This window comes from Barbatula barbatula (genome assembly GCF_947034865.1).
Source record: "Barbatula barbatula genome assembly, chromosome: 1".
NCBI classification, from domain to species: Eukaryota; Metazoa; Chordata; class Actinopteri; order Cypriniformes; family Nemacheilidae; genus Barbatula; species Barbatula barbatula.
Genome location: NC_136766.1, coordinates 14,757,073 through 14,771,996, shown reverse-complemented (window position 1 = coordinate 14,771,996; position 14,924 = coordinate 14,757,073). Strand labels below are relative to the sequence as shown.

Sequence of the window (14,924 nt, the reverse complement as noted above, 5' to 3'; positions counted from 1 at the left end):
TTTGCCTTTTATATTTATTAATTCGGTGTTTAAATAGAGTTTTGTGCATTTAGAGAAGTGTGAAAGGGATTGAGGAAAAGCTAATCCGTGGGTTCTAAATGTTCTGTCTTCTGGGTTTCAGGTCTGGATAAATTGAATTTGTCAAACAGCACGACAGATTCAGAATCAGGAAAACATGCTGCCAACGGGCATCAGAAAACTCTGTGAGAATCACGGTTCACACATTGACTTTGATTTTAAGAGTAAAAGGATATTCGGTCAGAGAGCATTAAAAGGCAGTGTAGAATATATGATGTCCATCATCTCATCTCGTGTGCATACCATTGAAACCCATTGCTAAATGCTTTCATCAGCTCCAGTATCTACTCCAGTCAATGCTGGTGTCTGAATTTTCATAATTGATTGCAAGTGAAACCGATTTGATGTCATTCTGTTAGTATTGTTCTTTGTTGCTTTCATTTCAGTTATCTCAAATCAGAAAACGTTATTGCACAATCAAAAACCCCTTGACTGCACCCTTTACACATTTTGGATATCTGTTTTTTTCAGTTGGCCTCAATTAGGGTCAAATATTTAGGCAAGTTGAAAAACTGATGGTCCGTCAGCAGACATTAAGCTCAATACGCAGGGGTGTTTCTGCCCCTTGAAAAAATTGTTTACAGATGAAAACAATTAGCTTTGCTCCCTTGTGAGCTATATTATATAAAGTTAAATTGTTACCTGAAACAGGTGTAGGGAATAAAAGCAGCAGTTTGACAGATTTGGGAAACCCAAAGACAGATTTATCACATGTAATATTAGCACATAAAACCCAAGAATTGTAAATATTTCAAATCTGACGCTGATCACAGCAGTGAATCTAACTGAACATGTATATATTTCATAGTTATTTTAATGCAAGGTTAATTGATTCTTATGCAAATGAGGCGAATTACAAAATCCAGTTCACTTCTTTTAGCAAAATGTGATAAACCTGGCATATGTTTGCACCAAGATGGCTTTTCAAAATGACAGCTATTCTAAAAATTTCCGTTGTTGGTATCAAGCCATCTCAGTCAATTTCTGCTTTGGTTTGGAGATGTTAAGTAAGTTTTGTAAAAAAAAAGCTTGTCATTGTGTGCGTTGCCATTTATGTTTACATTCACTTGTTAATATAATCAGATGTTTGTCAGTAATAAATGAGGAATTATTATTTGCTTTCTCATGCTTTACTATGACAGTTTTGTTGGAATTGACGGAATTAAGTAATGGGAATTTAAAAGGAAACTCCCAAACATGTGCCTTACTTGAATATTGACATTTTTGGAAAAGTATTAATATGATAAAACCGCAGTGGAGCCTACCTACCAACATTTCTCTTTGGACTATTTCTGTTTAAGTTTTTGGTAAAGTTCAGAGATGGGCACTATGGGTTTTAAATCACTCTTTAAAATCACAAAAAGTAAAAAAGCAGATAAATGTTTCTCTGTTGTCACAGTTGTAAAATGCACCAAATAGTTGTTGTCAGAAGGTGGGGCACAATTTTGGGATTAACTTCCTGTTCCTGTTTTTAAATCTGCTGCTACTCCCCCTCGATTTTTGATGCTATACAACTATGTTACAAATGCTACGCAAAGGTATGGGTTTTTCCCTTGGTGGAAGAGCATTTAACAAAGAACAGTAAACATTCTTTGTCTTGGTCATTGCTGCAATGCTTATATTTCTAAATATTTGCCTTATTTTATTAAATCATCACTGGCAAACATGTAAAGAAAATAACCTTTAAACATATGGTGTGTATGGATGAAACAAATGGTAGATTATTATATTCATGACCAGTGATATTTGTACAATCGCTCTCATGCTGTATTAGCTCACCCCATTTAGTCTCATGACTTGCAGGTATATGTAGATCAGAGACTAAACTCATACATTGTTAAAATGGCTGTGAAAACAGGACTGGAGAGCCAGATGAGTTTATTCCGCAACTTTTCACGTTTGTTGTGCGGTGACGTTAAATTTATGTAAAGTTCAAGCTGGGATTGTCGATCAGTAGGCATCTATAGGAGTCATTGAAAATCTCTAGAGTAGTTATGAAACAGAGATTATTCATTTTTTACTTTTAATTTTGTCAAATAGTTACTGAACACACAGTTCATATTTTATTTAGTTTCTAGACATTCCCATTTTAAGTACGAAACCCATAGGCGAATAAAATGAAGAACTGTTTTGGCCATTCCTGACATCTGTCTGTGACGCTGTAAAATTGCAATCTTGAGTGTTCACTCTACATTCTTTGTCCGTTTAACTAGTCTCATGTTAATGTAAATGATGTATTTACTTATATATACAGTATATTTTCTCTTTTTATTTTTGTAGAATATGAAACGAGCTTTCGAGCCTCATTCATACTATGCTATTTGTGAAAAGGCCAGCCAATTAGTCACTCGGCATTTGTTTACTGAAAAAAAATCACCTCTGATGCCTTAAACAGGCTTTCTTGGCTTTTTCAGTTTTCGTCTCCTTTTGTTTAGTGTTGAGGAGACGTGCAGTGCTAGTGTGAGATTGGCAAATGAGTAAATGAGTGTGATGTGTACCTTTTTATTGACTAATTCACTGTGAATCCCTCATGTGATCGTCAATAATATGGCACAGCAAAATGACAGGTCATATCTTTAACTTCAACTGGCCAAAGGTAAAAATATCAGGGCTCTGGAATAGTATTGTTGGGGCAGGAATTAATTCAAGAAATATATTCACATGAGGGACACTGATTTAAAGCCTGTGAATAGATTGTTAAACGTTGACACCTCAGTGGGTTCTGTGGTTTAAAATGATGCATTGTTTTTGGTGTTTTTTTATTGTCATGAATATGAGAGTTATATGCAAAACATGTCTTGTCTTCTTGTTGATTTGCACAAATAAAATTTTCTAAGAAAATATTTTGGAAATAAAGTGTCATGCAAATAATTCTCATTGAGGAAAATGTTTTTATTTTTTTATTTTATTTTTTTTTTTAATTGTGCACTATATCAATTCTGTCTGCACAAATCTGGCAATTCAAGCACATCCCACATCATTTAGTTGTGTATGTGGACAAACTGCAAAATTGTGTTTGTGTGTTTGTTTGTTTGAAGTAAATGGACTTTTGGAAGGATATTGCTTTGCCAGGCATTACACTTTATGCAAAACAAAATCCAGGGTATCATTTAGTGTTAGGTTTCTCTTAATAGAGACATTAGCAGTGATATAGAAATAACTGTGAAAGAAACCTATACCTGCCAAATCCTCCCAGAAGCCCATTTTCTATAAAGAAGATGGACACAAAACAACATTGTAAAGGAGGCTGTGATATTTTCAGATATCTACATACCAAAACCTTTTTGTTTATCACGTGCTATATGTCCATACTGTGACTGTGAAACCTCAGCTCTAAGGGAAAGCGTCTGTATCTGTTCTTGCCTGTTGCTTCTATTACATGTGTGAATGTATTTGCAGAATAATCTTGTTCCCATTCGCTGCGTTTCATTGTTTGTTGTGTTTACAAAGCAAAATGTTGAGATTCTCCTGCTTTGTATTCATCTTCAGTTCACAATAAAGTTTGTGACTTTTGACAACAAGGCTTTTATTGGTCTGTTTAATTTACAGTGTTATCATATGCTCCGTGCAGAATAAACCTTTATCAGTCTGCATGTTGTTGGCTGTGTGGCCGTTTACACAACATCGCTATACATCAGGTCCATCTCAAAAATATACCAAGCTTTAATTCTAAACAAGCATTTTGGCATAGTGAGAACGGCAGAGTGGGCATGTGGGTTTCACCTCCTGGCAGAAAAGCTCAAAGGCCTCCAGACAGGCTTCATGAAAGACGTGAGAGCAAGACAGTAGTAAAACATTTCTTCCGCCTTCAGACAACCCATTCTGTGAGTTCAGATGGTTTAGGCAAATGGGGCAGTCCTGAACACCTCGCTGGACAGCCTGGTCAAAGCAAAAACAAAAGAAATACATTTATTTCTTCTAATGCTGCTTAAGAATGCTTAAAATACATACCCTTCTAGTCACTTTCAAAGCGGTTCTAAATGTCAACAACATGATATATTCCACACAGAATTTATTTGCTAATATAATCAGCGGCCTCCAACATTAATGCAAGCTGTCCATTTAAAACACGATGTGCACAGCCTATAAAACGTGTTGTCAGATACAAACTACTTGACATTTAAGAGACCATAACTATTCAAAATGCACAAAGATTCATGCCGATCAGACACCACCCTGACACTTATATATAATCAGTCATTTGTAACAAGCACTTGCCAGCAACCAAAATTGCTGTTAGGCCTGATGATAAAAAAGCATTTGCATGTTCTATGACCTTTGAATAACCTTTGACCCAACACCTCTGACATATTTGATTACAGCTGATAGAAAATGTAAAATAAGTACCACTTTTATTACTTCTTGTGCTTTGGCACCGTCTTTATTCAAGGAGTGCTAGTCTATGTTAGATCCCCTGATTCATTTACAGACAAATATCATCATAATAATTTACCAAAATCCCATGTGTTACAATGTACCATGTTTTTGATTAATTTTATTAATGGGTCTCTTGCTTTCTTGACTCAAATTTAGATCATTAACACAATGGCGTGCACAAAACGCAGAAAAAAACATAGTTCCGTGAGAGTACATTAATGATTAGCAAATGTATAACTGCCGTGTGCCTTTCTAACAGAAAGTAGGTGTGCCGTTTCAATAATCATTAACTGACTTTCAGCTTCCTTTTTCCACTGATGACCACAGGAATTATCCTTGTTCTGTTTGCCTGGGTGGAAATGGTTTGAACTCCAACTTCAGGTTTAAGAATGTCATGATATCTGCCTGACCTCTCATCTAGAAGGTAAAAATGAAGTGTTTCCTTTTCAGATGGATCGCTGCCATTGGCTGCCTCCGCACAATAACAGTGAAGCCTAAAGAAACGGCAGATCTTTTTCTCAGCTCGCACGTAATGAAAGGCTAGGCGTGCATTATCTGCACAGCTTGTGTTTTTTAGTAAACACGGTGGATTATTTCCACTCATTCATTAGCAAGGTAAACAATCATCTCATGGAGGGTTTGATACTGTTGAATTGGAACATCTGTGCCGCCAGCATGGCTTGAGCGTTCCGAGACAGGCGGCGGCACGTTGGGCGAAGGGCAGGACTGAGGAGCGACTACAGAGAGGGATTAGAGGCATTGATGAGCTGTTCTTTGATAAAAGCACATCGGTATTTTAGTCTACGTCTGCATGTGTAGGTGAAGGAGCAGTGCCATTATCTAAACAAACCTTCTCTTGAGCTTCCAGCCATTCCTTGTCCTCCATTTCAGAAACACAAACAGACTTGTCAAAGCGGCGCAGGAGATCATGGCTCATGGCCACGGAGCGATCGATATCGTTCAGAAAGGCTTCCACGTCTGTGCTGCATGACCGCACCAGGCTGTCGTTCATCTCCTGAAACTGATTAAGGAAATAAATGTTGTGAAAATGGGATCGAGACATGTTCCATCATAACGCGAATCAATTATGAATCTTAACCCAGCGGTAAAAAGCTCGCAGATCAATATCAATACGAATGGCTGAATAAGGAAAAGGTTCTGGACAATCCCAGAAATTGACATGAAAGGTTGAGCATGCACATATATACAAACACACTCCCACACACACATTAGAGGTTTCTTAATAGCTGTATTTGATCAGTAATTAAACAGACGTTAAGCATTCCAAAGAGTTCAAACATGGACCTTTCCTAAAGAAATACAAATAACACTTGGCAGCGTGAACTCTGCCTCCTCGCATTCTGAGAAAAGACACAGCAGGTACGATCAATCTTAATGTCACCAGTTTAACTTTCTAATATGTTGACTTTACGTAAAATGGAGGACTGGTTGATTGAAACCCTTATTAAAAGTGATAAGTGAGCCTATAGTCTCTCTATCTTCTTTTTATACGTTCCGTTTTGTTCCTGCTGTGGTAAAGGTCCAGAGAAATCTGGGACAAACGCAAAAGCATTAGAAATACATTATGAACCCATTTATTAGTAACATGTCAGATAATCTACATAATATTTTAAACTATACATAGCATGTCTAGAAGTATCACTGTGACTTTAGTGTGAAGTGCTGCATGTTTGATTGAGACTTTAAATGGATCAGTTGTACCTAAGAAACACACACACACCCAAATTCTTGAGTTCATGTAGTTCAAACTATGGGTTTGTATACCTTGTATGCACCGCAATGCTTTGAATTAGAGAATCGATCTAACTGCCATCACTGCCACTTCTAACTGATTTGCTATTACAGGATTTTTTGTTCGCTTAATTTTCTTAAAAGAAGAAACAGATTCGGTTGAAGGACCCACTGTCAAAGGGAAATGGACCGTGAAGTTACTAGATACTGGACAAAAAAAGCAAATATTTCATAGACTGCAAAACCCACATGTACAGAACATGTATATCTTAGAGTCAGGAATACTGTTGTCGGTTTGAGAACTATAACCAAGACGTGACAGTTGCTGCTTCACTAGATGGCAACCTTTGCTTTCCCTGAACTAAAACATGGAGACTTCTGTGTGGGATAATGAGGGGGCTGCGTCTGTGTCAGTGAGGTCCCTGACCAAAAGCTTCCAACTACTTTCACCTGTTATCCGTAACCCGCACTCCCAAAGGGTCGAGGGAACAGGATAAGAAAATCAACTTTAACTGCTGAAGCCTTGATTTTGATTCTCTTGCTAAATGGTTGTGTACAGTATATACTTACTTTTATATATAGAATGTCCCATCAGAGAAACTTTTCATCTTGTAAATAAAAAAACATTACGTAAATTACTAAAGACAAAATATGTTTGATAGAAAAACTATAACTATAGCTCTATACTTCTGTAAACCTCAGCAAAAAAAGAACCAGGTTTGCAAACACACAGAACATGTCCATGACCTCTTATCAAATTAAATACCTTTTTTTCAAAGAATTGCCTTCTTAAACGATGGTCTTTCGGGGGCACGTGTTTCTTTATGTTTTGGTACCATTTGCGAACGAGGTAGCCTCGCCAAAAAGCTTGTATTCTGGGATGAGAGACAAAAATAAATCATAAAAAACGCATGAGAATTATGTTCAAGAGAGCTGAGAACTGAACTGATTCAGATCGTCTCTGTGGAGCACACCTGAGAGCACACTTCTCCCGATAAAGCTGAGCACCATCGTATATCACTCTTGTCTCAAACTGCTCCTTCCTGCACATGGGGCAGCTCTTCCTGCCCGAGAACTTTTCAAAAGACTTCAGACATACCTAAAATTAGTAACCAAAGGGGTTTACATTGAACATTGTGGTATTAATATCACATTATATCAATGTTCGGATGGATTTGTGTTGACTTACTTTGTGAAATACATGGGAGCAGGACAGTAGAACCTGTCCAGAAATCACAAAGATTATTCACAATTTTAAATAATAACACTATGTTTTGTCACGAGGAAGACATCAAAATGACAGCAACAATAACAGGAAATAAAAGTTTTTTTTACTTCAGGTAACCCCTTGCATTGAATTTGCCATGTTGTTTCTACAGTAGCCCTAAACAGTAAAACTGTTTTTTTGAAAGGCGCCATCTCCTTCGGCGAAGAATTGGAAAAGTGACAGCATCTTATTTCTGTGCTTAGTTCCTAGTGCTTTGAAAGGGAGGGGGGAGTGAGACGTTGGTTTCAATTGACTACCTCACAGCTAGATGGCGCTACATTTCATACACTTGACCTTTAAGTCACAGTCAAGTATTTTAAGTATTACGAAATGCTCCTTTTGAGGTCACATAGACACACACTTAAACAAATATTTACATGGGATCAGAGCAACTGTGTTGTCTCTTTTATTCTATATACATCTGGGTTTTTCCAGCATTCTTGAGACGATTGGCATCTTATAAGCATATAAAGAAGCTGTAAATTGTTGGGTGACCTTTTGCACTGACCTAACTGACATTTCATTCACGATACAGTTGAATTCCAAGACATTATAGGTCAATCTGTTGGGTTGTCTGCGTGGTTTTAGAGAACACAGGACCCTACGTAGAAGTTTTTTTTATTATGCGTCTAGGAAAGAATATCTGTTGACTGACGGAACATGGGAGTGAACAAAAAAAAAACCTTTACAACATACCTGAACAGACACTAGATAGTTGCTATGACAATGAAGATGATGACTCGAGTAGAGAGCAGCTTAAGTCCTTGGATGAACAATTTCTTTCTGAAATCCTTTTTTTTATTAAAGACCTACACTACTGTTCAAATGTTTAAGTTCACTTGACTGAAATGATTCTCAGAGGTATGATTAAATATTTAAAATTATTTGTGTAAACTGTGCCAACATTTTCCTTTCAGTAAAATAGTGATTTTGTTTTTGACTTCCACTGAACAACGAAGAAAAATGAATTATGTTGAAACTCTTTCAGTACTTTTTACTTTCATGTAACCTTTGTACTATTTCAGAATTTTACTATCAGAGTGTACTATTGTTCTAAATGTGGAACAAAAAATATTAATAGAGGAGTGATGTTAAAACGTTTTAAGATTATCAGCCATTAAACATATGACAGTTACCTGTGGCTGCAGACGAAACTCCTCCCTGCATATGGCACAAGGCTGGCTTGAGTCTCCCTCCTGGATAGATCTGGCTTTAACCTCTGTCCACTCCTCTGCTGATAGTCTTCTCGAGGGTGCTGCTACCAGACCCATCCTCTGAGCTGGATCATCAGCAATCAAACATTAGCCACTGTGAGCTTTCAGGAAAATTTTAGCATGATACTAACTGTAGCCTACCAAGAGTCAGGGGTGGAGGGGCACGATCCAACACATACTCGTTCTCTTCTTGCCCCTGTGTCTGCTCAGCATCTCTGGCTCTCTGTCTTGTGCTTTGTTTTTTGAGACTCCTAAAACCATGTGCAGCCCCACAGGCTTCCTGACGGGAAGAGTTTAATGCAGAGAAGCGGACAGGAACGGTTCGTGTTATATGATCCTGTAGTGCTACAGCTGCTAGAGTCAGCCTCCCACTGTCTGCTTTACAATTCAGTCTCTATGGAGCATGGTTAATAGAATATAAACAAATGTAAACACTTGGGACTTTGCTGGTTTTAATGCTGTCATATCCGGGGTAACTAAATTGCCAGTTGGGTGTGTGTTTCTCGGGTAGGCTACAGCTGATTCATTTTAGATCTCAACCAAAAATGTGTAACATTTAATTGCATTAAGTTTGGCGGAAATACAATTATGAGGCTGTTTTAAAGTTCAAACAAAGCGTGGCTTAAAGTCCCAGTGAAATAAAAAATTGCAATGCCTATTTTTTCATGAAATATTGCATCGTTTATTGTAAATATTTTATTTGCGGGGTCATTTTCTTTTTTTTTATTTGTGTGACCTTAAAATCTTATCAAATAAGCCTCATTATTTCTCATCAAATAAGCCTTTTTATCAAGAATCGGAAACCATGTCACTGCAGGGTAAAGCAATTTCCCTTACAGATTAAATCCCTTTGTAATAGAATGTGCATGTGTCATTTAAACCTACTTTTAAACAATTTTATTATATATTTTAAATTTATTTAAGTGTTTTGAGGTTATGCAACCTAGCTCTCGTGTTATTCAAATGTAATCCCGTCACTGTAAAAAAACTGGTAAAGTGTTAACAGAGTGTAACTTGTTAACATTTGTTTGTAAATAAGATATCATAAACTCCTAAGAAAACGTTTCTTTGTTTATTGAAATTAAAATACGATTCTTTGTTCATTCAAATAGGCTACCAAATGTAAAATGTTCAAACTTAAATTGTGAAAATGTAATAAATGTAGGACTTTAAAATGAACCACGGTTTGGAAATACAAAGTATACATTGCACTGTAAAAATTAATAAATTAGACTATATTATAAAATGCTTAACATATACCTTTGTTTTCCTTCTACAATCTTTTAATGGGTCACTTTCTAAACTGCACATAAGATCCTAATGTATCCTGAATAATCATGGTTCTGCTAATTTTAATACACTGTATACATAAACAATTATTCTCTACACTGAGCAGACATCATAAAACACGCAATACATAATGCCTGGCAATGATCCAATGCACCCTTGAGTAAAACGTCTGATATGATATATTTTACATTTTAAAAATATTTTTGATAATGTCAGAAGCACTAGCAAGAACAGGCAACAGAATCATTTTTTGGTAATTTTCTGAAACAGAAAGTGTGATGCGAGTCTGACGGGGGGCTTCCAGCAAAGCGCACTAAATTTACTGTAACAATTCAATTCATGTATATAGCGCTTTTTATAATGTGGTATAATCCAAAGCAGCTTTACAGGAGAAAAACACAAACAAAAAAAGGTAAAACACATCACAGTGCATGGTGTTTTTAGAACAAGCAGGATCGTTCTAGAAAATAATATCTAATAAATGCAGTCTCCGGTGAGCAAGCCAACAAGGTGTAATTTTGTCTTTTTTTGTGATAGATATCAGACAACAGAGGAATTTTTAAAGCAGGGAAAATAGTAATGGCATAATGTAACTGAGTGCAGCTATAACTTCAAACTGCTGTCATGTTATGTAAGTTTAGCATTAAATACTAAGTATTGTAAATTTACAATTAGTTTTTTTTATCAATATAATGCAGGACCAAACCAGACAGACATAAAGAATTAATTGAGACAGAGGATATCATCACTGGATTTATTATATGCAGTTCAGTAGTTAAAGTCAGCAGGTACCTGCCTCAGGTTGCCTTAAACATACTGTACCAACCTTAAATTAAAACATAAACAGCAGTACTAGAGCCCCCTCTTATCTGTGGGGTGTTTCTAAATTAAGATCTTAACTTTAAACAGGCGAAATAAGGTATTAAGTTCGTTTACATTATTTATACGAAAACATTTTATCAGGAAACTCTTGTTCAGTGGTGGCGTTTCACCAAAACCTAGGCTATGGCAAAATTTTCCTCCAGCCATGCAACAACGATTCCACAGTAACGGAACCGTGAATTATACCACATCATATCTACACAAAACGTGTACGAGAATTCTTCAAGAAATATTCACAGATAATGTAACAAATATTCTTCATCTTGCAATATTTATACATCTGGCTCGGGCAGATGAGATTGTTATGTGACTGTTCAAATAAAAAATTATAAATGCAAATTTATTGCCATATGTCGATAACAAGGACCTCCCTACTTACCTTACCATACTTAAGGAATAATTGATGACGGGCAGTCTCAATTATTTGAAATTTAATGCACACCTGGGGTTAATGCACACCCTCACGCCACAGGACAAATGTCCAAATGTTTAATTCCATGTTTGACATATCATCTTTTAAACATGGTTTAACCGGTGGGACTACTTTCTTGTGCATCTAATTTCAAGCCGCCGTTAGAGTGAACGGACTCGGAAGCTTGAGCATCGTGGTGTGTGTGAGTGAGAGAGCGAGAGACCGCGCACACCTGCGTGTTTACAGTAATGTGACAGAAACGCCATTGAAAAGAAATTAATTATTCCTTCAATAGTAAAAGAATCACGTAAACTTTTGAAAGATTAGGTCTATCAAAACACATTGTTATCAGGTATAAGCAGCATGAAGAAGACACTGAACCAGTATGCCATATCAGTGTGATATCAGTTTGTCAACCAATCAGATTGAAGCATTCAACAGCCCTGTGGTGTAAACTTTATTAGTATACACCTGCTTGTTAAAAATAAATGACTGTGTGAAAATGTAGACAAGCTAAACGCGAGAGTGTCAAAAATGACTAGTCACGTGTCTTACCCACTATACCATTGAAGCTGTTAATGACTGAAGTCGTTTTCACACTCTAAAATACACATGCTTCCGACGCCCATGCTAAAAGTATACAGCAGTCTAAAATATTTTGATTATCTTTAATCAGCATCAATATGCTTCTTCCACTGTTTTGTCTGAATGCTAGGGCATGGCAACTGCCATACTTTGCCATACGCAAACGCCGCACGTGGTTTTGATAGACTTGAATTCTGCTGTAACCAGCGTTTACCCTGGATCCAACGATGCGGAAGTGTGAAAAAGGTCCTTTTGGATTTTGACTAGAAGGGATAGTGCTACCTCCACTGGGCATGCGCACTTTTTTAGTAACACATAGTTTTTGTCACACTAAAAACAGTTGATTCATATATTTTTATTATCGTGAGGTTAGGGTAGGTGTCGGCGTTAGCTAATGTTATTTATTGAAAATTATATGGCAAGATTTTTCACCACTTCCGGTCGTAGCTGTATCCCTTCTAGCAACAACAGGCCTTTTCCGTTTCACTCAGAAATAAGTAAAAATACTAAAGTAAAAACTGTCGCAACTTCTGTTTCACAGGGACTTTAAACTGCACTTAGATTTGAGTCCAAACGCAATGGCAGAGCGATACTAACAATGACTTTTCTTATGACATCATTAGTCTAAGCAAGAATTAACTGGAGGACGCTCAACAGATGCATAGCAGCTTCTCTGTTCCTGCTTCACTAACAAACAGAAACTCGTGTGAACATTTTTATCATAAAAGTGACATGATTGGGAATTATTGTTTGTCTTTATTATACAGTTTGCTGGTTGGTTACAACGCCAAGTTGGCACTGTTGTCCCAAAACATTAGATAAAAAGAGATAACGGTCTCATTGTTCGACGGTGTCATTTAAAGGTTTTGCTAGCTAGTGCTAACCATAGCCGGTTGCAAAAGCGTGTCCAATTTAGACATTCTCTAAAAACATGATTAATACACAAATGAAGGTTAATAACATTTAAACTCAACCTCTCATACTAGAATAACACCACTTTACCAGAATTTAAATAATCTTCAGAAACATTTGAGAGGAAAAGCAGCTCACCCTCCGCATTGCTGCAGCAGAAACACTGTTTACTCGGTTGCTCAGCAACAAAGCTCCATTCAGCACGTGTAATGTTCCCACAAGCTCATCGTGCACCTCTCCAGTTTGTCAATACACCTGATGAAGAATGAAGAAAATGTTTAAAAAACGTACTTACTGAAGACAATACTGTTCGTTTTGCATAAATCTTAGGTAGCAAATATTCACCGGTTGGACGCTTTGTTAGGCAGTAGATCAAAGGTGTCTTTTCTTTTTCCTTTAATATTATTTTATTTTAAGAAAAGAGTCAATTCATTGTTATATTACATTAAAATGTTGCTAGAGAATGTGAAACACTGAAGAAGGTCATACTTTATGTTAACAAAATGTCTGTTGATTTTAAACATGCACTGAGCACTATATTTTGCACCTTGTGAATAGAGAAGATTGCTAATATCTCGGCCTGTAATCCATATTTGGAGACAATTTCAAGAAATTAGCTTCTTGCTTTTTGATTAAATTGGTTGTTATGGTTCTTCAAAACATCAGTGGACGCTACTTTGTATCATTCTGTCCACTGTACATTCTGGTGCACCAGGTGAAAACAAGTGGATGCCCAATACTCAAGGTTTTTTTAAGAAAATTGGCTTTGTGTTTAATTAAGACATATGAAAACTATCATTCTTCATTTCCTACAGACTCATGCCTACGGCCTTTAATGCCACAGATAAAGGTGTGAATTGATATGTTACGTCAAAATCCGTCTTTACCAAGCCCTGTGATTTGAAATCCATTGTTTGTGTTTTTAAGTAAACAATCAGGTTTCAAAAAGAGGTACAGTCAAGCCTCTTCATAAAAGCTGCTTTCTTTCACCTGTCATCAAAATGAATTTTGGTACGTGCTTTCATTTACAACAGGGACTCTATTTGTCTTCTTCTTCTCCATAAATACCATCTAAAAGAGATTTTTATTTAACTTTCCTCCCTGTGAACAGTTTTTACCTGTTCTGTGGTATTTTGAAAAGAGGGGACAAAGTGGCCTGGAAACAAGGGTGTGGGGGGTGGGGGTGATGGTGTTGGTTGTTGGTGTAATGTTTTGAATTGGAAACCTTTGCAGAATTTCTTTGCGACCTTTGAAAAGCTCAGACAGCTTTAGTAGTAATAATCCAGCGATTTATCTCCAAAGGAAGGGGCAACCATGAATTGCAACATGTTCCGGTTTAAATAGACAAGCAGCATTAGGATGTGAGAACATAATGCTTGTTTGTTTTGAAATAAATAGCGGCATCACAAAAATAGTTTTGTTGGATGTTCAAACAATGTGCAGAGTTTAATCGGGTAATGTCACAGGATTTTAGATAGGACTAATGATGCATGTTCCTGGACTGATATTGGTCTGCACTTTTGCCTCATTGTCATAATTAGCTTTGCAGACATTAAAGACAACAGCCATGATAAATGTTTCTTCAACCTGTCTTCCAAAAAACATATACAAACATTATAATGCATTATTGCTGTACGTTGCATTTGTCTAATAAACATGAGCATAAAACGGGTTAAAAATTTAATTTAAAGTAAGTATTACTAACTTGTAGTCCTAAATATAATAGGCTTGTTCGAATTGATGCGGCGCTGTAAGATCCGACAGGCGGAAGACAGCAAGTCGCGCGAGAGCGTTTCGAAACCAAACGGTTTTTAGTTTTTCGAATCGCTCTCGCGGTACTTTGATGTCATCCGCCGTCGGATCCCGCGGCCTGGCATTAGGTCGAACAAGCCTAATGTGAATTTGACATATTTATCTTCTGGCCAGTCGCAGTACCGCCTTAAAAAAACACCTTCCGTTCCTTATGTGTAAGTCAAATGTCAACATTGATTCCGGAAGTTAGAAACACTTGTATTATGCTAAACCATCTGGTTGTGTGAACCGATGTGAAGTCGCATATGACGGTAGGTGTGATTTTAGTTCTGCTTTTTATCGTGTAGTATCGAATTTACCTGAACGCACAAACAATCAAATTGAATCGATCGCTATCGTGTGG

At 36.9% G+C, this 14,924-nt stretch overlaps 2 protein-coding genes across 2 annotated transcripts in view; one reads left to right on the top strand and one right to left on the bottom strand.

Moving 5' to 3' along the window:
• lmbr1 (limb development membrane protein 1) overlaps nucleotides 1–3,595 on the top strand; it is a 30,918-nt gene extending 27,323 nt beyond the window's left edge. The window contains exon 17 of the mRNA XM_079484448.1: nucleotides 122–3,595. Within this exon, the coding sequence (XP_079340574.1) occupies nucleotides 122–207 (86 nt within the window). The 3' untranslated portion in view covers nucleotides 208–3,595. The remainder of the gene's footprint in view (nucleotides 1–121) is intronic.
• On the bottom strand, nucleotides 3,585–14,557 carry rnf32 (ring finger protein 32). The gene is made up of 9 exons (XM_079484578.1): nucleotides 14,475–14,557; nucleotides 12,908–13,024; nucleotides 8,830–9,082; nucleotides 8,611–8,753; nucleotides 7,397–7,429; nucleotides 7,182–7,306; nucleotides 6,974–7,082; nucleotides 5,306–5,476; nucleotides 3,585–3,957 (listed from the first exon to the last, which is right to left on the bottom strand). The coding sequence occupies exons 2-9, from the start codon at nucleotides 12,914–12,916 to the stop codon at nucleotides 3,748–3,750; spliced, it is 1,053 nt and encodes a 350-aa protein (XP_079340704.1). The 5' UTR covers nucleotides 12,917–13,024; nucleotides 14,475–14,557; the 3' UTR covers nucleotides 3,585–3,747.
• Nucleotides 14,558–14,924: the final 367 nt, after the last annotated feature.

Coding starts and splice junctions, on each gene's coding strand:
- rnf32 (XM_079484578.1), bottom strand. Junction 7,307..7,396: donor GCTCCCATGTATTTCACAAA/GTAAGTCAACAC, acceptor TACTAATTTTAG/GTATGTCTGAAGTCTTTTGA. Junction 7,083..7,181: donor CGGGAGAAGTGTGCTCTCAG/GTGTGCTCCACA, acceptor CTCTCATCCCAG/AATACAAGCTTTTTGGCGAG.